This window comes from Crocodylus siamensis, chromosome 4 (assembly GCF_052110815.1).
Source record: "Crocodylus siamensis isolate JL-2025a chromosome 4, ASM5211081v1, whole genome shotgun sequence".
Lineage (NCBI taxonomy): Eukaryota > Metazoa > Chordata > Crocodylia > Crocodylidae > Crocodylus > Crocodylus siamensis.
In genome coordinates, this window is record NC_143398.1 from 117,320,737 (window position 1) to 117,348,461 (window position 27,725).

At 39.6% G+C, this 27,725-nt stretch overlaps 1 protein-coding gene across 1 annotated transcript in view; it reads right to left on the bottom strand.

The window, feature by feature from the left end:
• SLC15A5 (solute carrier family 15 member 5) overlaps positions 1-25,564 on the bottom strand; it is a 50,107-nt gene extending 24,543 nt beyond the window's left edge. Inside the window, exons 1-5 of the mRNA XM_090041602.1 lie at positions 25,189-25,564; positions 21,968-22,190; positions 13,770-13,939; positions 8,967-9,187; positions 6,485-6,674 (exon numbers count right to left, since the gene is read on the bottom strand). Of these exons, the coding sequence (XP_089897728.1) occupies positions 6,485-6,674; positions 8,967-9,187; positions 13,770-13,939; positions 21,968-22,190; positions 25,189-25,564 (1,180 nt within the window). The remainder of the gene's footprint in view (positions 1-6,484; positions 6,675-8,966; positions 9,188-13,769; positions 13,940-21,967; positions 22,191-25,188) is intronic.
• Between the last annotated feature and the right edge of the window lie 2,161 nt (positions 25,565-27,725).

Here is a 27,725-nt window from a genome sequence, read left to right on the forward strand (position 1 = left end):
GAATTTGGGCTCTATTGACAAGCTGCCAGTACACATTATATTAGCCACCATTGATTTCACATCTCTGCACACCAACTTCCCCCATGAGGATGGATCATAAGCCATAAAGAACATTGTCATCATGCAAAATGTTGTCCTCCCACACAGCTATTTCAGATGTGGGGACTCCCTATCCCTCCAAATGAAAGGCACTGCCATGGGCATGCACATTCCTCTCCTGCCCAATCTGCCATCATATTTATGACAGATCTTGACATCTGTCTGTTCCGTAGTTGCTCTCTTATCCCCCTGGTGTACCTCAGGTACATCAATGTTATCTTTGTAATTTGGACACACAGAAAGGAATTGCTAGAGAAATTTCACCAGTACTTAACAACTTTTGCCCCTCCATCTAACTCTGGGATACTCCACTTCAGTGAATAATGATAATGTCTTGTTATCACCCCTTGCTTTCAAAGTGCTTCTGTGGGAGTTCCTTAGCTTAACCTGCCACTGGGATGAGTTCCAAGGATCATTCAGATGTCTGTATCCTAGGGACTTCTCCAGCTGAGATGAGGCATATAATTTCTGAAAGACGGCATTTTGCATGAGACCCACACACAATGAGTAAATAGGGTCTCATATCTGCTCTAATGAGTTTGTAAATTCTCAATTATTTAGAATCAGAGAGGGGCCTCCCCTAGCTGTGTGCTAGCCTTGAAATGACCGAGTAGCAGCGGGTCAAAAACACCCTGGAGCAGTGGAAGGCCCCAAATCTTATCCCTCTCCTTGTTTCTTAGCTCCTTGATTGGGCTGTTTGGAACATGTCAGCCTTAAAGTGAAGAAAGTCATTAGTAAGTAGATTAACTCCTGTTCCAAGGCAGATTCATTATGGCAATTTAAGACACTAAATCATTTACATTAAAAAAGTTGTCTGAATGCAAAGCATTTTATGGCAAGCAATTTATTTTGTGCAACAACCTTCTGTGAATTATTCCTTAGTGAATGCTGGTGGGGCTATAACTAAAGTTTTTGAAAGAAGGAATCACCATTTGACCTCTGTTCACAGGAAGAGAACTTGTATATAGTCTATGAACTATCACGCTGGAACAAAGCTCAACTCAGACTTAACAAGCTTCCAATGGAAAAAACTTAGGTCTTTTTGTACTTCATTACAACTTCTTTGGAGAAGGGGCTTGGAGGGGATGTACCTAGTCACAGAATCCAGCTTTCTGGTATCACACACAGCCATATCATACCCTTCTCCTTCCATCACTCCCCCTCCCCCAAACTTATCATCAAGCTCCATCCTAAGTAGGATTTTTGCCCAGGTTACTAGAACTGGGAAGCTGTTCCACAGCCTCACTCTGGTGATTTGTTTCTAATTTCCAACCTAAATTTATTCATGACCAATTTATCCCCATCTGTTCTTGTACTAACATTTTCTTTTAGCTCAGATAGTTCTTTTCCCTTCCTGCTGTTTACCCCCTGATGTATTTATAAACAACAATCACATGCCCTCTCACTCTTCATTTTCTAGGCTAAACAAGCCAAGCTCTTTTAGTCTCTTTACATCAGGTAGACTATTCTTTCTCCTGATGGTCTTAGAAGCCTTTCTCTGCACCTGTTTAAGAAAGGTAGATTCAAACATAGGTGCCAAAAACAGTACACCTGCCAGACAAGGTTTCTCCAGTGTCTAATGGTTGGAAATACCAAGCCCAATGCATCCTACAGACATATCCTCTTTCCTGGGTGTCTTAATTTTGACTCATTATTATCATGCCATAATTGGTTGGTACACTCAAGTCTCTCTCTTTGTTATTTCCTTGCCTATCTTTTACTGGAGATCATTGTTATTAGTTTCTAAGTTCATGATCTGGCATTTTGCATCCCTTTTCTATTTGATCACCTTTCAAGATCATCCATTTCTCTCTCTACGTCATTCTGAGTGATCATCCTCTGTACTGACATGGCTTCCCAACTTTGAGTCATCAGCACTTTTTATTTTTGTGCCAGCCATTAATGAGAATATTAAGTAAAACTGGTCCCAAGAACAATCCTCGACTAACTAACAGGATGCGTTTCAATACTGACAAGTGCAGGGTGCTGCACTTAGGCAGTAGAAACCAGCAGCACACTTATAGAATGGGAAACTCCCTTCTTGAGAGCATAGAGGCAGAAAGGGATCTTGGAGTCATTACTGACTTCAAGATGAACATGGGCCGACAATGCGAGGTCACAGTTGGCAGGGCTAACCGAACCTTGTCGTGCATCCACAGGTGCATCTCAAGTAGAGCCAGGGAGGTGATCCTCCCCCTCTATGTGACGCTGGTCAGGCCACAGCTGGAGTACTGCATCCTGTTCTGTGCGCCCCACTTCAGGAGGGATGTGGACAACATTGAAAGGGTCCAGAGGAGGGCCACCCGCATGATCTGGGGACAGCAGGGCAGACCCTACATTGAAAGACTGCGGGACCTAAACCTGTTCAGCCTTCACAAGAGAAGGCTGAGGGGGGACCTGGTGACTGTCTATAAACTCACTAGGGGGGACCAGAAGGGTTTGGGAGAGACACTGTTTTCCCTAGCACCCCCTGGCATAACAAGGAACAATGGACACAAATTATTAGAGAGTAGATTTAGATTAGACATCCGCAAGAACTACTTCCCAGTTAGGGTGGCTAGGAGCTGAAACCAACGTCCTAGGGAAGTGGTGCTGACTCCAACCCTGGGGATCTTTAAGAAGAGGCTTGATGACTACCTGGTTGGACTCATTTGAGTCCAGTCTTTTCTCCCGCCCAGGCGGGGGGTCAGACTTGAAGATCTACAAGGTCCCTTCCGACCCTACTTCTGTGATTCTATGAACTACTCTCCCTCCCCACAGTAAATAAGGTTCTCCAGCCCAGTAATTTGCCTTATATGCAATCTACTATTGTCTCTCCTTTAGTTACTCCTTACCCAACTTTCAGTTCTTGTGCTTATTCCCATCTTTATCAGTACTTTCTCCATATCCACTGTATCAAACACGTCACTGAACTCATGAAATCTTGCAGTAGATACTTATGGAAGAAGTTGGCTTATATGAAACTTTTTTCCAACTCCTTTTGATTGGAGGAAGACTTATATTTTGCAGCATAAATGCTCATATACAACTTCCGAAAATAGCTTTGGATATAATGATCAAATTAAACATCCAACCCTGTTTCAGATCCATTGTCACTCACTCTACTGACTTAATCAAAAAGTACAAATGTTCTGTGAAAATTTTAAAAAAATCATAAGTTAACTGAATACTTGAGGGGCTTGGGAAGAGGTTTAGGTTAAGAATGTTTAGGGATCAAATGCCCATTTAAGTTTTTCATATCAGTTTGATCAACTCCAGTTTACAGAGAAATCAGGCTATTTTAAAGGACCTAATATGGTCTATTGTGGGGGGGGGGAACTCTTCAGACATGGAAAACTGCTATAGATCCAAAGAAAATACAAAAATTGGCTAAGTGGCAGTTTAATATGGTTTATGCAGTTACATTTTGTAAAGTTTTAGTGTTTTAGCATATCCAATGTTTTCTTGGGACAATACTTAATGGGTTTCTGCTCCAAAGTTGCGTTTAAGTATATTTAGAGCCTGGCTTAAAACCAGCTGCCTATTTATGCTTTCAGTTTTGCTCCTGAAAATAATTGTGAAACTAATTAACTGCTGGCAAAAATACTGGTACTTAAAAGTCTACCAGATTTGCAGGTGCAATCATATAGTTAGCTATTTAACAGCCAATTCCAGCATCTAAAAACATTTGCATGAGGGATTATTTATGGACCCAAAATTGAAGAATGTATTTTTTAAACCCACAACATTAAGAATAAACCACCTTAAATATCCTGTTACTGCAGTACACCAGGACAAACTAGCCAGTTCAGAATTTTCTGGTTTTAAGGAAAACTTGATTATCTGCATGTTCTTTTTGTGCTTTAATTTAGATGTTATTTTAAAAACCAGGGTAATTGCCACCTGCTGTGTTATATGCATCTAGTTTGTCTAAGACCTAATAGCAATCTTAATTAAGCTAATTTTAGTCAATTTAATACCTCTGTGTTTCAGTCCTGACTGTGCCTCCTGCCACAGGGTACCAAATTATTAGTAACAGAAGAGGAAGTACTAGTTTATAAATATTTTTGTCTGAAGAATTTATATTGTAGGCTAGATGATAATTTTTTTCTGGGAATGGAAATAGAGTTAAACAATACCAGGTGATATTAGTTCATCTGGGATATAAACTAAATGTAATATCTACCCTAAAATTGTAAGATTTGAATCCATATGTTGAATTCTTCATCATTTGGGAGAGATTTAGAACCAGGAGTATGGTTTGACCTCCTATGGTAAGAGTGGCTACTGAGAAATTCACATTTGGATCCAAATTTCAGTTTCCCAACTCCCATCTCCTTCAAAGTTTGGTATTTTCATCCTGATCAGCTGGGAAAGGAACAAGTTTCATATTAACTTCTCCAAGAGGTCTGAGCATAAGCATACTGCGAGAGGGAAGTGAGCAGGTCTTTAACATGTCAGCTTTTCCAAGGTAACTTCTCCAAAGGAGATGAAAACCAGCTAGCAGTAGCTTAGTTTTTACTTACCAAAGGATAAAAGTGCATACATGAGCTATTTCTCCAGAGTAACCAACATTGTAAAGCCAAACCCTCATTACCACACAGTAACTTGCTCATGTGCCTACTGTCTAGGTTTTTTTGTTAAGAAAGCTGTTTTGAGTTCATTTTGTGTGAACTACTACAAACTGAGGCATGTTTCAAGTTTAGCATCTGAACAAATACAAAAATCAAAACCCAAAGTAAGTGTGCTGCAGAAGTTCAGTTGTTCTGTTATTGATACATTTCCAGGTTAGAACTCCAGAACTAAACAACTTGGACATCTCACAAAAATCATACTACTCTTTCAAAATTATCCAACCAATGGCTGACCAGAATTGTTCACAAAGCTATATATTTAGATACTATCTATAATTTTTTTCTTTGTGCATCACCACTGGTAGAAAGAAAAAGTTGTTTCTTGCAGTAAACAGTTGATTCCTGCACAAAACCCACCTCTACCACCAACATTTGGGCACTTAAGCCAGCATCACACTGCAAAGGTTTGCTGACATAGTTATGTCAGCCAAAGGTGTGATCACCTACTGACAGATGTATTGTGCTGAAAAAAGCCCATAGGATAGAGTGTTTTATTGCCAGCCTGAACTTTTGACATGATAATTTATTTTTCCTGGAGTTGACCGAGAGCCTGCAATATATTACACCAGCAAAAATATCGTTCACACTTGGTGTTCACAATAGGAGTGCTGTTATAGTATATTGGTGTAGCTATACTGACAACATATTTCTACCAGGGACCTGGCTATAGGTTTCCTCAACCTTAAGTGATATAATTTAACTAAAATACTTTTGTCTTAGAACTTTACTCCAACAGGCAAAGGAGAATCCAGTTTGATCTGGAGCTTAAACTTTATATAGCATATTAAACTTTTATAGTGCTAAACTTTACATAGAGCAGGGCTGTCCAAATTCTAAGTGCATGGGGGCATGTGCCCTGGCAGCCAGTGTGGGCCGCACCAGATAAATTGTGGACTACCCAGCCACATAGCACACAAATGTACCCTCCCCCACTGCTCCATATGGGCATTGTCCCCCTGAAACATTGCACTGGGCACCCACCCACTACTGCACTGCATGGCCTCCCCACAGCTGTACTGTGTGGGCATGATCTCCACCTGCCCTGCCATCCCCACTCCCGCTCCTTCCCCTCTCCCCACCCCTGGAGCCCTAGTCTCACCATCCCTGCCATCTGCAGCCCAGGCTCACCCTCAGCTCCTGTACTGGACTGCTCTGCCCTACCCAGGGCAAGGGCAAGTAGCAACAATCAAGAGAGAGACCAGGAACTGGAACTTGGAGAGTGACTGCTGCTGCAGCCAGAGCAATGAGGAGAGAAGTGGCAGGGTGAGATCCCAGGGGCCATTATTTAACCCCTTGTGGACTGCATGAGCCTATAGGCTGCCAGCTGGGTAATACAAGGTCAACAGCCAGAATGAAATTGCCAGAGATTTATTTGGCTGTTAGCAATGCTCACCCATTAGGTCTGGATTATTTCTACTTTGCATCCTTGAACACTTTGTGCCAGCATCTGTTGCCTGTATTGCAAGGCTCAAGATTTTTCCTTAGCTTGATTCTGAATAGAATTGGAGATGTTTACGTGTGTGCACCTATGCATACACATGTATATAGCATATATTGTTTTTGGTTCTGTTTTATCCAATTACTTCCATTTATATCCACCCCGGGAGCTCACCCTTAAACCATGCCTTCTTTACCTTGGTATTTACAAAATCAAATATACAAAAACAAATCAAATCAAGAGCCACATATTTCTAATCCAGCAGTTAGGTAATTTTTTTTCTATCAGGACTGAACTGCAGATGAAGACCACATAATGTGTATTTTATACTCACTAATATAAATTGTTGGCGATCTTGTATGTTTCTTGGAATCAAATAGATACGTATTGATGATACACTCTAAAATAGGAGCAAGAAACAATATAGGTAGGATGCTTATCACATTCATTGCTGCAATTGGCAGGAAAAATCCATTGAAGTTCAAGTTGGAATTCATGGTCTGGAGATAATATCCTGAAGGAATCTGAAGAAAGGAAAAACCCTCTTCATTAACATACTAGTTTTTGTATGGTCAAAATTCTAATATATTTGGAAACCTCTCCCACATCTTGGTCCATGCCTTTCTAGAAGAAGAGGACACAGAAAACGAAGCATTTAGAGATCTATTCACTAACCAAAGGGAAATGTCAACAGCAGCAAGCTATCTGATTACTCCTTTGATGCTACCATTCTCATTTTCTGCCAAGTGCTAATGTTTTACTTCAGTTTCAATTGTCTCTCAGTGTAGAAATATATACCAATAACCACTGCACTTCAGCAATTCTTTCTTAGAATTGTGTATGAAACCAGTAACTAGAAAGAGGCCTAACAATGCCAGTCCTCCAAAGCTATGAAACTAAAGTAGGTATACAAGATTAGGTAAGTAAGAACTATGCAGGCAGTAGATGCTTTGTACTTCCTGTAGTACCTTACATTGATTTTTTTTTCTCCAAATAAAATCCCCCATCATAGTGGTATATTAGATATTTTTACTATATCTGTTTTTCACAAACATAGGGAGAGTTCATCTATATGACACAGAACTATCCGTATTTCCATTTCAGTGACTGAAAGGAAGAAAAATGAGTTGTCTAGGATACATAGGACAGTTACAACTAAGTTGATACAGAATTCTGATCTCATCTCCTATTTTAATCTCTCTTTCTAACTCTTCTGCTCCTGCTATATGCTTGAGAACAAGGGTGACCCACTCAAACATGTCTTTTCTGATGTGCTCTAAGGAAATTCTTACCAAACCCACATCTAATGACCCCATTAATTCTATGTATTTGAGTAGGCATCTGTGGATTTTTATAACCTTCCTTAGGTGTAGGGTATTGTGATACCCGAAAACTTGTTTAAGTTTGTCCCAACCATGCAATTGGTCCAATAAAATCGATCACCCACAGAAATGCTTGCCACTTGCATATTTCCTGGACAATCATGGCTACAATGTCATTTCAACACTGTAAGAAAAAAAAAAAAAGATTTTTCCACCCCTCACCTACTGAAGAGGATATAAACCATGTAAAAAAAATGCACGATAAAGAAACAGTAGCTAAACTCCTTAAAGTTAGAAACATTGTCATGCAACCTATAGGTTGCATTTACCAATTGCATATGAGAATTGACCTTTATTAATAGGAAAAATGTTATCAGCAGTATAACTCATAGGCCAGAAACCAGCTGAGTTAAAAATATGGGGAAAATACTATTAATCTTTACAGAAGAAATATTAATCGATAGCCTAAACCGAGGCAAAGGTTCTATGGAATTGAAATCATTGCTGTTTCCATCTCAAGTACAAAAATCATTGCTTTCTAAAAGTTTAAATGCTTTTAAAAAATATATGGCTGAGTATTCTGATTATAATCAGTGTCACTAGATGTTCCGTTTCACCTTGTACTGGCTAGTAATGTCTAGTGTCAACTTCAACTTTTTTTAGCGTAAGGATGTCTCAAGAATGAATGTCAATAATAGGAGTATAATTAAGATAAGGCATTGTAAGGTTTTTCTTAAGCAGGCTCTGCACTAATTTTAGCACCAATCAGTAAATATGAAGCTCCAAGCTGGTTCAATAATTTACTGTTATGCAAGTTGCCACAGGGTAAACTACCTTGAAAATTTCATCTTAACCTGGAACATCCAGTCAAAAATTACTTTGAAGGAATCATGGAAACTTAAGTTGATTTGTATGACACTTACATTTCTATATTACTTTTTACCCAGCAGCAGAAATAATACAATAATAGTACTTGGGCTATGAAAGAATCATTTCATCCAGCACTGAAAAAAAAATACACTCATTTCTGAAGGGACATATACACACACCAGCAACAAACCCTCCCTCCAGAACAGTAAGGGTGATAAACAATTTAAAAAATTTAGGGAGGCAGAAAAAAATCAAATTAATTCTCTCTAGCATCCTCAAACTGCGTAATGGTATTTCTCGGGTTTAAATTTTTAATATCTTAAGTACTCGTATCCTCACTGAAAACAAAGTAAGTCCTCTATCACTGGGCATTCGAACAAGAATGGTTCTTTAACATCTAATCAATTATCAATATTTCTTCTTGCATCATGTGAGGGCCCCTCCCAAATGCTAAGCAAGCTGGTTCCATATAGGTCAATCATGAGAAACTACTTGAGTCACTCTTTTGGTAACACAACTGATAGAATTCATGCCAAAATATAGTACAAAATTAATATATTTTAAAAACTTAATGGGAGTATGGGGGGAAGAGATGAGATTTAGGATTAAAAGCTGTTTACTTACCTGCATAATGCAAGTCCTATATAGAATTTGGAAGGCAAATAATGGAAAGAGCCTGACGAGTGATTTTGTGCTTTCCACATGAATCTCACTATACCAGCCACCATAGTTTTCTTTGGCATGGTCTAACCAGCTTGTCATATCTCCACAAAAGTGGTAGTATCTCACACGACACATTTTCAGTGCATTAACAACTACCCCAAAAGTTGTCAGCAGAGGACTACCTGCGAATGATCAGAGACATCATGCATCAATGCACTTTATTTGCTGCCAAATGCAAGACAAGCCAAGTGTCTTTGAAAGAATGCAAAAAAAAAAAACCCAAAAAAACAAAACCCAACACACAGAACTTGATATGATTTGCCTGGCTTATTTTCCAACTCGCATAACAGACCAGATTTGTGCAAAAGCATTCAGTTTTAGGAGACAGCTTGAACATATGGAACCAAATTTGGTTACAACTTACACCCCAGAGAGTCCAACTATAGTTAAGCAACCTCTGCTGGGAAGAAAGGTGGTTTTCTTTGTTTGTTTTTTTATAATACCTGTTGACTGCCACATTGAGATACTATATTATGTTTAAAACTATTTTATTATTATCTTTTACTTTGGCTTTCTATATTGATTTGAGCCAAGTAATTTTCTATTCAATGCAGTAATGAACTATTCTTTGTTAACCGAAGTCAACTAAGAGTTATGAGGCAAAGCTAAGAGAAAAAAAGAGTCAGGGGACTTTCAGGAGTGAGGGAGTATTTTATAATTATATTTTAAAGTCAGATAATTTCTAAAAATATTATCTTTAGATAGTCATGAATGAGGCTAGGTGAAATGCACTTAGACTTCTCAGTCCAGTTCCTAATGTGAGAGTGCTTCATCATAATTACGACCTAATTCTCTGACTCCCACCTGCCATTGTTTGAAAGGATCTGTATAGCTGGCTGGTGGGATCTAGATTATCCTGAGGTCAAACCAAAAAGCCAAGAAAGAAATATTAAGATGCTGTAGTAGTATTCAAGCTAAGACAACCTGATCCAAGAAAGAAAAATGGCATAGATTTGGATTCTTCAATCACTGCTAAGAAATGAAACAAAAGTGTTAAATTAAAAGGGATACATCACCTTTGGTGGTTATGGGGTTACTGGCAATTTGAAGTAAAAAATGGGCTAATCTCTAGCTTTGCCCCATACAACATATTGTGCTATTACAAAGCATAAGAATACTAGGAACTGGTGCAGTTACAGGTCAGTTTTGGAGGCAGTTTTCCAACTCCTGTAGGAATTAAAGCTTACAAGAGATAGTCAGAACCTTCCTGGATCAAGACCTTAAAACAGCTGTAACCATTTACTAATAAATGGGTATGATGTAAAAAGAAAGGGCTACATCATAAGAAGTCTTTTCACTGTAGCATACTTGATGTATTCTAAACTGCATCCACGAACATTTTAATTCCTTCAAAACATGAACCATTAAAAGAAATCTTTTCATTCTTCTATTGTTCTCATTGAAAGGAAAAATGAGATAGATGCCAATTAACCCTGAGTCCTGATATTTCAATGTATTTCCTAATAAATCATTTTGCTTCCTTCTCTTCGTACTTTCAGACTCAAATTCCTATAAAACCCTCTGACCGCTTTGCAAAGGTCCAAACAGGTTGCAGGCACAGAGAAGTGAGGAAGACAAAGCTGGAACTCAAGCTATGTGGAAGCCTGAATGACTGCAACTGAAGTTTGATTTAAGGGACAATTAAGATGAAATTTTTGCCCTACTGAAGGTAACAGGATTTTTGTCACATACATCATTGGGGCCAGAATTTCACCTTTTCTTTTAAAGAAAGGCTAGCTCTTGGCAAATGCAGGGATAACAGGATAAGAAAAAAGAGGATAGGAGGAGAAAAAGGAAAGGGTGAGGCATGTATAAAATGCAGCACTTATGGATAAATATTTACCCCAGCATGTACTTAATAAATTGTTGAAATTTTTAATATGTCTTTGGAAATGTTAAGCTGTACTGATGTTAGGAGAAGGACTTTTGGGAAGTAATTTTTCCTTTTTTATTTCAGTCTTTGCCTCCGATGTTCAGATACCATGACCTTGTTCTAATCCGTGCTCTTTAATTATAATAAAAAAAGAGCCCACATCGCACTCAAGATGGTAGATACACACTTTTCCCATCTTTGGTCACTTGCCAGTTCTTAAAATTATAGCAGTGGGAAGAAATGCAAATGAAGTCCTTGCTTGACAGCTAAACATAACGGAATGCACGGCCTTCATCTGAAAAGTTACCTTAAAATAAAAAGGGACCACATATAAGAATAATTTCTTTGCGGTCACCTAAGGATTTGAATTATAGTTCTGAAGAATTTCCAGTGTAGTCATCTTATTGAAAGGAGCCAAATAAGAGATGAGGTATTGTTTTGAGGGAGAAAGGCTACCAAATATTATTTTGGAGATGAGCAATCCTGACATTTGAAAAATATATATATTAATCAAGGTAAATATAGTTCTTCAGAAAAAATACTGAGCAATGATACAAGCAAGTTCTGCTTACACTGGTTCTATGGAGTGATTAACATGATAGGTATATCTACTGCCTGGTCAAATGGTTTTATTGCAACTCATGCAAACATACCCGTCTAGCTTTAAAACTAGTAACAATTTAACTGTGGCAGGTTGGGGCTTAATGTAGGTACCTGGTCAAATATTCACTCAAATCTTGGTTTTGCTAGGCTCCAACTGCCACAACTACATGTTAAAACCAGCCCTAACATATACAGAAACTGTATTAGTTTTATGGACTACCATGCCTATCTAAGGCAACTTACATTAGCCACAAACTCATGGTATTTCCTCTCTTTTCTGTGTTCTGAACATAAAGATCTCAGTAAGGTGGAGCAGTGAGTTCACACTGCCATGATTTTCCTAATGTAGATACCAGAGAGGCTGGCTCAAGACATGTGATTTAAATATAAAATCTCCTCAAGTCAATTATGTTCTGACCAAATTCACAAATGGTTTATTCACAAATAAAACTAAAACCCTGGGGAAGCAAGGTTTGTTCTGACTCCACTTATGTAAATGGAATCCCAGGCAGATGGGAGCATTATGGAGTTGGATCTTCATCTGATCTTGGACCTTAGACCTGCTAACAGGTCACTTTTGGCCTGAAGGTTTTATAAACAAGTAATGCTCGACCAGGGTGCTGTGGTACACCGGGATGCCCTCTGATCCTTTCAAGGGTGCTGTGAGATGCCACACAATGCTTGCACCATGAGGTGTGCAAACATGATTCTCGAGATAAGTAGTCAGACCTATTGTGGTCTTTCCACGTTCTTTGCAAGAAAGGAAATGCTCTTCTTTTTCAGTTAAAAAAAACCAGTGTGTGAAATCTAAGATTTGAGACTTGCTAAGGGGTGCCTCTAGCCTATCAAGGAGTGCCTCAAGTCTAAAAAGGTTGAGAACCACTTCCATAAATGATAACCATAGTATATGAATACAGATACAAACTACTTTTTCCTCTATTGAAAAAAAGGTTTATTTTGGCTTAAAGGCTTTTTTGGTAGCTTTATGTATTGACTGTTGCAGTCTCCCTCTTGCATGTAGTGTCAGGTGTAGACACACTCAGTGATTTGCTCTAATCCTGAGTACATGTGCCATCTGTAAATACAAATAGCAAATTACTCACAAGTAATCACTGCACAGTACCAATGTGTGTAGATGGCTGGGCAGCAGCAGAGACATTGCTCCCTGCCACTGGGAGCTGCCTGCTGCTGGGGCAGGCTCTGCCACCAAAACCCCTGCTCCCTGATTGTGATCACAGAGCTGAAGCTGGGAGATAAGAATCTCCCAGCCCCTGCTTTGAGGTTGTGATTGTGGAGTGGGGGCTGGGACCTCCCTGCTGCCAGGCCAGGGGAACGTAGTCTCTATCTGGGCTCCGATGGCAGAGCCCAAATTGGCAGTAGGCAGCTCTGCTAAGAGACAGCTGTCTCCTGGATGCATGCTTCCTGCCAGCTCCGGGCTAGCACCCAGGGGGAGCCCAGAGTTCCCCCTGGATAATGCAGGGGGCCGGTGCAGGACCCACAGGGGTGAGAATCTGTTCCCACTTTCCCTGCATGTGTAAATTACTCTAGACTAAACCCATCCCAGAGCATTTGCATGTGCAGATGCACCCTATGATTCTTAACAGTTTATTTTTTACATGCAGCAGCTTATATGCTAAGAATGACAGCTTTAACATAAAAATAAGTACAGTAAAAACTCTGTTATCCAGCATCCATAGGGAACAGGGGGGTGATGGTTAATCAAATAAGCCGGTTATCTGAGAGCTTCTGTCTAGCCAAGTGGGTTGGAGACGTCTTTGGCCAGCGTCAGTGTGCTGGGAGACGGGCAGTGGGGCCCTGCGCAGGCTGCTTTGCCCTGGGCCATGGTTCTTGAGGAAGAAGTGGGACATGGCTTGTAGCGGCAAAACTAAAAGTGCCATGGTGGGACTTCTGGTTTCGCTTTTGCTGCGTTGGTCCACTGCCATAAACAACAGATGCCGTCTATGATAGATGCTGGTTAATGGAGCATTCCTGATGGTAAAGTGTCAGATAACACAGCTTTTACTGTATTGAAACTGCTGAGAGGCAGCAACCTCTAATAATTATTTCTTGGTCTGATTCTTCAAGGGACTGGATCAATGTTTAGCTCTTTACCAGAGTTAATCCTTTAGCAGGATAGGCCTTGAATAATTCCAGACAAAACAGATTTAAAATATTGTTGAAATAACACATTTAAAATGATCTCTAAGAGACAGATATTTACTTCTTACCTTTTTTGGGCTTGTAAATCATTTCACTGTGTACCATATGAATTGTGATCATGACCATAAATGCAGATACAAATGGAAGAAGAAAACCCAGGTTCTTGGCCACAGATTGCTGGATGTAAGAAATGCTGACAAAGACAACTGCTGAATTTAAGTTAACTAGCCAATAAAACCTATGGAAACCAGACAAAAATTATCTTAGGAGGGATACAAGAGAAGAGGCTACCTATCTTTAAGAATACAATTCCTTTGCCAAAAAGAATATTATTTTAAACACTGAGAGGTCAAAAGTTTATTTTTACAACATTGGTATGCCATATACGAGTATTTTCACTCAGTGGTTTATATCAAAGTTCACTCCAATAGGCATGAGATTAAAACAGAAGTATGGACAGTAGATCTGAGTGAGTTGTTATATATTTACAAAAGCAATTCTTAGGTCAGACAACTTAGATGTTTTTGAAGCATTGCAGTCTACATGCTTAGTTGACTATCATGGCATACACATCGTAAATGCGTTTAACTCAGCTATTGCCTGCGTAATAAAGTCAAACAGTTCAGGATTAACAATGACATCTCCTAGCTGACTTTTTCCTTAAAATATTCAAGATCCATCTTTGCTCACAAGCAAAATTTGTGAAGGTTGATTATTTGAAGTCTGGTCTGGCTTCTGATATCACTTGCTTAGAAATGTGATATAGACATAGCAATGCCAGCCCTGCTATACTAACAACCTGATACCTACACTTGCAAAAGCCAGGGGTGGGGAACTAATGTAAGAAGAAAGCATAATTAAAATCCCACCATTTTGAAGGTGCACAGAGAGAATACCAAGCAGGTGGGCTGAAGCAAACATAGTTACCGTATTTCACAGTGTATAGGTTGACATGGTGTATAGGTCAACCCCTGGCTTCCAATTTGAAAGGTAAAGATTTACATAGGCATGGTCTATAAATCAGAGCCATGCCAGCTGAGCCCAGGCTACCCCAGCTCTGTCCCCCATCCCCTGAAAATGGGTCTGGTCTTAGCACTCAGCTAGCATGTGCTACTGGCAGGAGATGAGGCCACACCAGTTGAATGCCAAGCTCAGCTAAGCCCATCCCTGTCCCTGATTTTTTTATGTGGTATGGTGTATAAGTTGAGTTTGATACAAAAATTGGACTTCAAAACTTGACTTATACACCATAAAATACAGTAAATATTCATGGTTCTAGACAAGCAGCACTAGAGAGAGTCTACAGATACTGATGCTGATCTAACAGCAAATCAGATATTCTCATTTGAGCTCAAATGAGCAGCCAAGCCAGTAAGTAATATTATTAGTATGTTATTAAGTCTTGAAACTCTATAGGGATCTCATAACCAACTGGCTCTTACCCTGGGGGTCTTTAAGAGGAGGTTAGATGTACACGTTGCTGAGGTCATTTGACCCCAGTACTCTTTCCTGCCATGGCAGGGGGTCAGACTAAATGATCTACTCAGGTCCCTTCCAACCCTAGAAACTATGAAACATTTGGGGCTTTTCTTAAAGCTGCAGTTCAGTAATCAGTAGGGCCATGCAAAGCTTCAGCCCCTGATTTGATTCAGTGGAGATTCGGCCTGATTTGGTGGCCGAATCTCTAAATCCAGATCAAATCAGGAGACCCTTTAAAGCCTCCAAATTGAATCAGTACCCTCCATATTGATTCAGAGAGATTTGGAAAGATTCAGAGATTCAGACAGACAAAGCATTAAATGTTTTTTCTACACACCTCAAGGTAGCAGGTGGCTCGTCCGTCAATGTTGCAATGGTGGGGTGGATGGAGCATTCCACAGGAGCCCGTGTGCGTGGGGGGGAGAGGTGGTTCCCAGTGGACTTGGCAGCAGACTTGGAAGTGGATTAGAGGCACTTCCCATCCACTTCTGGGTCTGCTGGGGAGAGCATGGAGGCCCCTCCTGTCCCCCGTGTCCCTCCACCTTGGTGACTAGTGCTTCCTGAGTCTGGGGGACACCTCAGGTCCCCTCGCAGCCAATTACTGAGCCATGGGGATGTGATGGGGGGAGGGCCTGCATGCTCCCTGGTGGACCTGGAAGTGGACTGGAACCCAGGTCCACTTCTGGGTTTGCCACCAAGTATGCCGGGGGGGAGGCTCTGTGCTCCTGCAGGGTGCTCCACCCACCCCAGTATCTCAGCATTCATGAGCCACACCTGGCACCTTGAGGTATGAAGAAAAAACATTTAAAGCTGTGTCTATGTCCGAATCACTGCTTCTCCAAATCAGCATCGATTCTTCAGATTCTGATTCAGCCGAATTGGGGACAGTTATCCGAATCAACGAGTTATCGAATCGCGGTCCCTGGTTCAAGCTGAATCCAAATCCAAATTGAATATGGCCTATTTTGTGTACCCATAGTAATTGGGCAATTTTAGGAGAATCCCCGCTTTCACTTATGCAAGAGATAACATTTCTAGTTATCACTATTGTACAAAAAAGACCAAAAGGTCTGAAAGCCAAAACAAAAAGTACCACCTTTTTAAAAAATCTCTCTCTCACACACAAACACACACACACACGGTAATTACTTTATGGATTTTTTTAAATGCCCGAGTTTACAAAACTCCTGAATCTTTGCAGAAAAGTGCAACCCCCCCCCATAATGCCAATAATACAATTCTATATACCAGTAATTCTCAAGCAAGGTGCCACATTACCCTGGGCTGCTGTGAAATCAGTTGAAGAATGCTGCAGGTGAACTGTTACATACAATTCACATGACAGACCCATTCAGTTTCAAAAAAGGATTTGGGGGCAACTCGTCTGGGACCTGAGTAAATATGGTACTTGTTATTTTTCCATAGTCAAAGAAAAGGTGGCAGGGAGGAGCTAAGAGCTAACAGTTTCTGACAGCTGCCCTGAGTCTAACAAGATTCAGAACACTGCTCTACACAAAGGATAGGTAGCCTTACCAATCCTAGCAGATCACTCTTCAGCCACCACAAATGTTAATACCTACAATATATGCAGAACTAAAGTTGGAAGTCAATTGCAGCCAGATTAGTGGGCTGGGATCTTTTATGCCAGTGGATTTTGACAGCTTACATGCTGCACTAAACATTATTTCAAAATGTGGGGTTTAGTAGTAGCATAATTAACAGGGGAGCACAAAAAATACCAGTACTGCTTCTGCTAGCCCAGCACACCAGCATCTCTCAGGGGGAAGAATTGCCTTGCTACACCTGTGGGGTTTAAGTAATTAACTCTTGTGGGGTAGCAAAGATGTTTGTTTGCTCCTGTTAACCAAATTTGCTGGCTGTTCTTTTAGCCAATAGCCTTTTATCCTCATTATGGGACAACACAAGAGGAAGAAACTGATCAATTTTTATTGTATCCTTCATAATCATAAATGCTTCAGTTAAATCTCCTGCGTCTCATTTCAGTATTAAATTATCCTATTTAGGGCATTCTCATCTTATACATGACTTGCTGACATGCTCTTCTTCCTGCAGTGTTGCTGACTTTCCTCTTAAAGAGCTTTGGTCAAGATGCCTTTCAAAAACATTCTGTAGACACAATGCTGGAGATCTCAAAGCAGCCTTAAATATTCAGCTTCAATTTTCAATGAATTTGAGGGATTTGATTTTGATAAATTCATAGATTTATTTTAAAACTGCAATGCTCCCTTCAGTAATTTACTCTGACATCCTGCGTAACACAAGCCAAAGAAGCTTACTTAATTCTTACAAGAACCAAAGAATAGCTATTTACTTAGCCAGACCATAGGTCCATCTCCCAAGGGGGAGTGAACTGTATACAACCAGGGTCTTTTCCACTATCCCTATTCTCACTTGCAGCCTCCAGCATTTAAGATCTAGGAATTTCTGATTCAGACACTGTGGGCATGTGCAGGGGCAGGGTGAGGGCACTACAATTAGTGTGGCTCTGAGAGCCGCTCTAGTTAAAGCACCAGCAGCATCTCTCTTACTCAGCATCCTGCACTTCAAAATGGTGGTGGGGTGCTTTATCTAAAGAACATTCAATGAGTTTTAAAGTGCCCCCAGCACCATTTTGAATTGTGGGGACACTGAATACACAAGACAGAGGCTTGACTAATCAAGTCTGTTTTGACACTCCGTAATTACAGACCGTTGGAGCAGCATCCCCGCATATCTACCAGTACCCACCCCTAACTCCTTTACTCAATAGTTACTGATGCCCTTTTCCTCCAAAAATGTGTCCATTCCCTTTTTGAATCTGTCTATAATGTCAACTTCCACAACATCTGGTAGCAATGCATTCCAAACTTTAATTATATGCCGTATGAAAAAGAACTTCCTTTAGTTAGTTTTAAACTTACTATGTACAAGTTTCATTTTGTGACCCCTAGTTCTTGTACTGTGAGAAAGTAAATACTAAACCTCTATTTACTTTCTTTTGGCCATTCTCCTGACACACCTTGAAATGGCCAGTGTTGAGGATTAGAGATGCCTAGCATGAAAACTGTGAGAAGAATTTAGATAGGGCACCTTTAAAAATGCTTCAAAATTTGGCCCCACTACCCACTACATATGCACTTTAATGAGCTTTAGCCTATTTTAATGTGCATTTAAGCATCACCAAAAGAAACCAAAACAAAAAAAACCCTGTGCCTTTCCACTAATGCACATTAAAATAGGCTACTGTGTCTTTTTCCTTACAATTATTAAGTTTAAGCTTCCATTAGCAAAAGTGCATTAATGAGCATGTAGATGCACCTAGTATTATCACTCACTTTTGAAATAGATAGTCTGAATTGACTTAAAAGCAGCAGCTATTTAAAAGAAATAACACTCATTGGCCATGTCTACATGAGATGCTGACTGTGCCATCGTTATTGTACTAAACAAGTACTAAATGACTGCACAGTAACGAGTTACTGCGCAGTTGGGCTGAGGAATGTTTTTTTCATGATGCTGACTATGCAGTAGCTTGTGACTATTGCACAGTAATGTCGCATCACACTTCCTGCCATGTGACATTACTGTGCAGTAGTCACAAGTTACTGTACAGTCAGTGTGTCATTTAGATGCAGCCATTAGCAACAAAACTTAGGTCTACAAAACTCATGACTTAGATTCATTTTGTGACCAATATAATATTAAGTTATGAGGTACACCACATTTGCCCTTTTGTGGAAGACCCTACACTGAGTCCAAAGACTATCTTGGCATCAAAGCAACCAATCCCTTCATTCTAGACACTCTTTATATGACAGTTGAGATATTCAAAACACGTAGAAAACTTTGTATTGCTCTTCACTTGTACTTCGGTTAATAACGAAGTCAAGTGTCTAAGGCGGCCAAATAGACCTATGTAATAAGCCCTGAATTACTTTTTAAATAGAAAGCAGGAAAGCTACAATGTAGTACTGTGCAGCTGCTCCTCCAGCCCCTCTGAGCACCTTCAGACCCCTGCCCACTCTCTCCCAGCCCAGCTCCTGGCTCTAAACCCGCCCCCAAAAAACAACCCCACACTCACTGTCTCCTGAGGGGGGGAATCCCTGCTTCCCCCCACTGCCCCACACTGTATGGGGGCTCTGCCATGAACCCCCATCCCCCTCCTGCTCTCCCAGCTCCGTCGATGGCTGCACTGCCCGGTCCCAGTGTCCCATCTCTTTAAAAAAAAAATCAAAAAAAAAATCCCTGCACTTACTGGATGCTGCAGCAACTGTTGGGGCTTCTGAGGGCTCGTGGCAGAGCCCCCCATAGTGCAGGGAAGTGGGGGAAGTAGGCATCACCCCCTTCAGGCCTGGCAGGAGCCAGTGATTGCAGAGCTTTTTTTTTTTTTTAAAGGAGTCAGGATGCTGGGGCCAGGTGGGGCAGCCATTGACAGGACTGGGGGAACGGGTGGGGGCAGGGCTTGTTTGATTCGGAAATTTGGCAGTAGCTGAATCTCCGAATCAGATTCAGCCAAATCAATTTGGGACAGTGATTTGATTCATCAAATGAAATCACTGTCTCCCAAAATAGCTGAATTAGAATCTGAAGTGAATACTAGCCACTTTGCACAGGCCTAATACCAAGCATGAAAGCAAAATAAGGGAAGACAAAAACAGAAAATGGAGCAGTCCTCTGTGACGCATACTTTTCTAACAAAGTAATGTTCAAGGCAAGTCAGTTTTTCTAACTCCATTGTTGGCTTAGACTTAAGGTCCATATTGTGTATCTGCCCCATCTATTCTTCTTTAGGGATGACAAGAAGAGCTCTTTTGTGCCTCCAAAACTGTATGGGTGTTTTTATAATTCAGTCCTTAGACCGATGGCCCAAATCTTCACTCCTCAGTTTAATTAATTGGTGCAATTCTATTTATTTACATGGTTTTATTCTAGAGAATAAAGTCAGGCTCTAGAAACATAATGTAGGTCTTATTACAGGCTGTTTCACACCACACACTCACAAGTTGTTTTTTTCCTGCACCAAGCTGAAGTATTGAAAGGTTGAAATCTTATTTCTGAAGTGAAACAGTTTGGATAAGAATCCAGACTTTCTTAAAAAGCAACAGTTTACAATTCATTAAATATATATTTTAAAATTAATTTTCATGATAAAACCTACCAAGAAGAGAAAATAGCCTATGATTATATTCTTATGAGGTTGTAATGGCATGAAGAAATACTAAGAACTAAGCCCCATTTTGTTAGTCCTAGGATTATAATCATGATGTAACAACATTATAGCAATCAGGTTTTTCTTTTACTCCCCAAACATGTGCCTTTCCTGCTATTTCCAAAGCCCCAAGAACTGATCCATTTGGATTCCCCAAAGGAAATACTTCATTCTTATTATGTCTCCTTTGTAATCAACACTGAGAAATGTCACTTTGATTAAACACAATTCTGAATGACTAAGAACACAGTACAATAAATTCTCCAGAGCTATCTTTCAGAAGAACTGATTGCTCTCCAGTCTTAATCCCCTGGAGTCTTATTTAATCAAAATGATGTTGCTAATTAAGGATTAAAACTCAGAATAGAATCAGAAACCAAGATTTTTTTCCTCTCCTTTGGGCAGGTCAAGGAGGCAGAGTCTGCTTTAAGGAACCAAACTGACTCTTCCATCTTTAGTAAAGCTGCCTTATGCACAGAAGTTTGGGTTTAATCCAAATATGAACATAACCGAGGGGGAGAAATTAGAATAGCCTAAAAACTTATCACAAATGGAACAGGGACATGATCCAATAATTTTCTAATTGTTTCTTCAGTGTACATTGCCAATATTCAAGTAAATGCACTGGGGTTTTTTTTGTTTGTTTTTTTGCGGGGCGGGGGTTGTACTGACAGGGCTGACACTTCTTGGATGAAAGGTTCTATAGAAGTTCTGGGCAATAGCATCTGTTTAGACTCACAGTCTTGACTGAGAAAGGAAGCATCAGTGCTGGTCTAATGAAGAGATTTTTGCCATAAACCAGATTCCAATATTTCAATATTTTGTCCTCAAGAAAAGCACAAACATTGAAAACAATGACATTTCATAAAACACAGAGTTTGGAAAAAATCCAATCTGTAAATGTCGAAGTACAGCAAGTAAATACTGAAATGAAAATGTATAATGTAAAAAGTTGCATGGAACATTCTGTTGAAATATTTTCAAAATTAAATCCCTTTTTCCAATGGGGAAAAGTTTGGTTAAAGGATTTCCAACCAGCCCTGGACATATATAGATATTTAAGCTGAAGCACAGAAGTCAATTGACTTATTTGTGGTTCTAATCACTTAGAACCAGGCCTCTTGTATTCTATATTCAGTTCTGTTACTAAAACTGGAGTTCAAACCATTACCCCCAGCACTGCTGAAAGTAGTATATTTCAGTTCAAGAAATGTTGTCAACTCTATAGAGTCTGGCCCATTGAGAATAAAAAGTTCAGACCTACCAAACAGTTTTTTTAAAATAAAATAAAGTCATTTAGTGGCATGAACTAAGAACTCAAATAGAATAACACTGTTTCAGTAGAATAGCTCAGTCTGGCACCTGATCTTTATTAACTCTGATCTCAATGGTACCTAAAAGTTTAGAAATGTATATCTGTAAAGAAAGTCAGGTACTTTTTTTGACAAATAGATGCTATAGCCAAAAAACAAGATTTGTAATATGAATTCTTTTTCTTAAAAAAAAGTATATGAACTTGAGCATTGAGTTAAACATCATCACTTTCCCTAGTTACCCTGTTGCAACACAGACACTAACCAGTTGAAAAAAGAAAGGAGTTCCTTTGGTCCATAATCCTCAAGGTTGAATGCGCTCAATGGACAAAGAATTGCTCTAATGCCACCCGTTCCAAGACATGCTGTTAAAAGTGCAAAGTAGAACACTACTTTCTGCTCCTTTTGGGCTAGGACATGAAGAATATGGTGTCTGTCTATAAAAAAGTCTTCAAAGGGAAAGGCAACAAGAGGGAGCAAGACTGTACCTGCAATGGGAAGAAAATGAACATATGCAACTGATTAAAATGAAGTGCATTCATTCTTGGAACTCATTTCTATTGAGAGCCAGTTGGTACCACTGCAAGTCCAGAACCTTTCTGGAAGCTACTTTAATTAAGGAAGAAGAGTGACTGCCAATGGCAAAAGTGACCCTAACACACTACTATAACATGGTATATAATAGTGATGTTATAGCTGTGATGGTCCAGAAATTTGGTGAGGCAAGGATGATATTGGACCACGTAGTTGGGATAAGGATAGAGTCTGGCAAGCTTTCGAATGCAAGACAGTCTTCCTCAGGTCACCAACCCTAGCAGGATTGACAGCACCAACCTGAGAAAGACTGTCTTGCATTCAAAAGCTTGTCCAACTCTATCCCAAATACATAGCTGGCTTCAAGAAAAGGTGTCACCCTAAAAAATTCTTGCATCTTGCCTAACATGTGCCTCAGTCAGGGCTGCACTGGAAATTTGCCAGGAGCAAAAAGGATGCAATTAAATGACATGCAAGTTCAGGCAACATGACTAATTTGTGCTTGTTCTTTTATCTTCCTTGATGGAGTAACAAATTGCTTCCTTGAGCCCAAAAGATCTAGTTTATCACTATAGCTAAATGAACAACATTTGTCAAATAATTTGGCAACTGTCAGGAGGTATACTCTCAAATAAGCAATTTGATGAAAGTTTCCTGGTTTTTCTGGGACTAGTGTTTCTCATTGTGGTTCCAGAATAAGGTGGAAGTAGGAATTTCCTGATAGCAGCAGTGTAATAGGACAGTTCTGTGCCCTGGGTAGCAACAGCACATGGGGCAGCAGTGACTGCTGCCCTGCCAGCAGCTATGGTATAGCCAGTTCTGTGTGCGTGTGCATTCCACCACTCCTTCAAGGCAGCACTTAGGCTGTAACCCTGTTGGTTGCTTTCTCCATCCCCTATCCAATAGAAACAATACCATAGACTGGAGGTGCCCAGTTAGGACTGGAAAGTGAGCCCTGTATCTCTTGTGAATTGCAAAGCCCTAAAAAATCCTTGTAGTTTGAAGAAGGCTGAACTACAAGTGTATTCACTTGTACACAGGCTTGCCCTGTAAGCATGACCAGGGATGTGATACACAACACCACAGTCTGAGGCCCCAATCCCAAGAAGATTGATAGGACAGCTATATTTAAAGAGGTCTCACAGTCAAATCTCGTGCATGGAGTAGGTATAGTGAGTTTTTCAGCATTTAGCCTACACAATTTATTCACTGCAGAACAATATTTTATATTAAATATTTACCAGAAATTTGCCCTTGTTACACACACTTACCTGCCTCCTTGGAAAAGGCTTTGTGCTACCTTCAATAGTTGTCAAGGAAGGATTAAGTTGTCTGAGTTACTCGAGTAGCCTGAATTATAATCAAAAGAGTCCATGACTCCATTTTGCATTTACCATTACAGTCCATTTGTGTGCTGATATTCTATTTAGATTTAGATTCAAAGGGCAAATCCTATAAGAAGGTAGCAAAGTTGATGCTCAGAATAAAGAAGAATATAGGAAAGGTTATGTTGCCTAGGTGGTTCATTCATTTTGTAGTTTAGAAAAACAGCCCCTGCAACACTCCTCCCAGACTACTTTTCAACAGCTCTCCCAGTCCTTTTTGCATTATTATTTTTCTTTTAAATAAATATTACTCTTTTGTTCAGTCATCCACAGAAGGTGCATTTAGTTGAGGCATACATCTAGCATTTAAGTGCCAATCCCATTTTAAATATTATGCTGCAATATCCAGCCAAAACATTTCCAGACATGACAAAGACAACTGTTCACATTCAAACTAGCTACTGTCATATGTAAAAAACCTTATTTATCAGCAATCAGTAATTTTTCATTGGTTGAAACCTGACTCAGGTCTGAAGCAAACTGATGTTCCAACCCAGCTGCTACTTCTCCAGCTGTGGGATAAGCAGCAGCAGCAATTCTTTGTTTCATGCCTCCCTATGCCATTTTGCCTCAGCTGTATTCAAGACCTTCTCTAAATGTTTATAGCACCCCAGTTTAGGCTGAAAAAATAGTTCATCACTGTGACCTTATGAACTATCTAGGAGGGAAAAGGGTTTCACTCACTGAAAAGAAAGACAGTTTCTTTCAAATGCTGTTTAAACTGGTTTGTCCTAATTATGATTTTTCTAAGGTTCAGATGTCCCCCTTTCCAAAAGGCATGCAGGTCATTAAAAATGGCTTGTAGAGTACTCCTGTGTATTGAGGGGAATGTCTAGGAAGACCAGGAGATTGAAAAAAGGTACACAAATTTCCAGGAAACTATTTAGAAGAGGGTCACCTGTCCTTTACACCCCAGTGGGTCACACAAGGAGGCAGAAAGTGGTAGTGTTAATCAGACTCTGCATCAAAATCCAGCTTCTGTATTTAAGGTAAAAGTTATTTATGCAACATATACATCTATGGGCACCTCACCTGGCAGTCATGCAGCTTTTATGTACGACAGAATCTTATTAACTTGCACTCACTGTGGAAATGCACTGCAAACTATGAAGTTTAGAAAGTGATCAAAATATTGAATTTTTCAATGTGACTGGTGACTTTGGTCGCCCAGTTTCTCCACTTACAATGAGCTGACTTTGAGAAAATGATGAAGACTTTTTTGTTTGAAGAATTAAGCTCTTTTAGGGTGTCAGAATCTGGGCATCAAAACAGCACAGCACCTAAAATACCTTAACGTTTTTGAAAATCTAGCATTTTTTTAAAACATAATTTAGTTCTTCCTCAAGGCACTGCTTCATAAACACATGCTAGCAAATACATTTTTGTACTTCTTGCACAGAAAAAAAATTAAGGCAGTAGCTATTAGAAGCATTGGGAGAGGCCACCTGGTTGTAGGATTATTGGAGTTTCCAGGTAAATGTTAAATGGCATATTTTATGGTCTTAGCAGAATGTAAGCGCATACAAAAAGTATGTTGCTGGTGAAACAGTTGTAGCATAGCACCTACCTAGAAAGTGTAGAAAGGTGCAGATATACACCAGTTTGATCCTCCCCACCAGACATTCGGCAAGCCAGCCCACCAACACAGGCGTTAACATGGAGGCACCTACAAAGCACATGTTTACAATGGCTGCCTGATAGTTGCAATAGCCTAGTTTAACAGTGCAAAAGACAATCATGTTGCAGACGATGCCAAAAAAGATGAACCTCTCACACAGCTCCACCAATAGCAAGCAAATGGCCACCTGAGGTTTCTCCTCAGAGTTGGATCCAGCTGAGTTTCCAGCATCCTTGCCTCTCTTAGAGAATTTCTTTCTTTCTTCAGCAGCAGTGGTCTTCAGACGCTGCTTCTTTTCTGAGCCTCTTGGGTCTACCCCAGGCATGCTTGGCTGCACTGAACAAGACTAACTTGAGTGGCTTAGGTTATAAAGTATACACATCTGTTATCCTTTACTGTTATTAACAAACTGGTAAGACTCTTGCCCGGCATTCCACACCTTACTGCTGCAATTTCTAAGGCATCTATCACTTCAGTGCTGTTACATTTGAAATCAAAAACCCTAGGAGCCATCCGTCTTAAAACTTCTAAGCATGCAGATGCTGCTAAATTCAATCTGTTTGTTTAATTAGTTTGTTTTGTGGTTAACAAGATTCCCTCCTTACCCCCCAAAATTATATTACCCATTAAATTATGTGAATCCAATGCAATGCAAACAATTCTACCTGCATGATACAGATAAAGGTTTAAATACTGAGGAAGGCTAAACATTTTCAGCAGAATTCAAGTAGCAGATCAAGAAAATAATTTGGGGCTAATATTCTGATACTTTAATTAAGCAACAAGTGAAAGACTGCAAGTAAAGAGATAAAGAGAGAAAAGATACATGTTTTTAGGTGAACAATATCTTATCATTATTACACTTGTTATTTTTAGTTGAAACTCAGATAAGAAAGTTAATTAGAAAGGAAAGAAAAGCTGCTACATTTAAAGTAAGAGTAGATTTTATAAGAAAGTAATTTGAGCGTATTAATGGAGAGAAAATGCAATCAAAAAGCACCCAAAACCAGAACATTTTCTATAACCTGACCTTGTGCCATAGTTGAAAAGTGTCATATGGAAATGGAATAAAAATGGTGCTGGTTCAAATGCATTAATAATCATCCTGAAAAGAAATCTTGGGAAAAGATGTTGGTTATATTGCTGTGTAATGCACCCAATAGCAAACCCAAAAACAAATTTACTGAATGGTATCAGACCTCATAGACCTGATTCTTCATTATTGCAGAGTTTGCTTAGCCATTTACATTTGTCCAAATTACTACCACATAATAATAGTAAGATTCTGCACCCACTTTTCAGAAATGCAATTCACTACCCATGGCTTAAAACAGTGGTGTATCAGACCTGTTATATCTAAACAGAATTATCAAAAAAACTTTAGGCTGTCTGAGACTCTTGGGAGAGAGATTCTGGTTTGAGTTTCTGCTTTTCCATAGCTACTTATCTGCATTCATGTTCCCCACCCCCTAGCATCCATTTGATACTACCTACTATTATACAAAACATATGAAATAGTATACAAACCATATAGGAAGACCCAAAACAGAATGCCAGATCTAAAACTCTCCAAAGGTTGGTGACAGATCTAAATTTTACTATTCTAACTTATTCTAAAAATGACCCATATCAGAACATCCCATCTAGAAATCCTAAAAGTAAGATCCAAGTGGCAATAGGGCATTTTTCTCAGATAGCATTCCTTTTAATTCAGAAAGGTTCTGAACTGAAGCATCACACAGTTTATTAGACTCCGAGTAGGGTCTGTGAAGATGAGACTGTGTTTACACACATGTAAGATGCCAAAAAAGATGCAACAACTTGTGTCATCCATTTAGAAGGGACTATGGTGTTCATTTTCCCATGGTGGCTGTTAGAAAATAGACTAGAGGTCAGTTTGGGTTGTTGGTTTTTTTTCCAGTTTAACAAAACTGGTCCCAAGTTAAGAGAAGAAAAAGTAATTTTGACCAAACAGTGAACGCACAGCCAATCTGGGGGAAGCAATTCTTACCTAGTTACTGATGAACTGAGTTAGCCTTTCTTTGTTCTTTTGGAAGATAGGATTGCAATGAAGAACCAGAGAAAACCCATCATTGCAAACACTCTTAAACTCCTATATGTATTTCACCACTATTTCCTAGCAGACACTTTTAAAAGGGTTTGAGTAGAATACACCAGTTCATCATTAGTGTGGCTGGGCTGATTGAGGGTGAATCGTACCATGGAAATGCACAGTCAGAAGATTTACCAGCTAGGTTAGATAAATTCAAATTTTTTTTGTTCACTCCTTAATAAATACTTAGGAAGGTAGATGGAAGGTGAAAGTATAGGGTTCCACCAGTACTGAAGTATATGAGTTTTTACTAAAGACTACCATAAAGGCTAAGATAGGTTCATAAGGAAGCTCTACTTCTGACAAATCCTGCATTCCCAAGTGAAAGGCTTTGTAATCCTTACAATAGTTTTTCTTTAAAGGGATACTACTT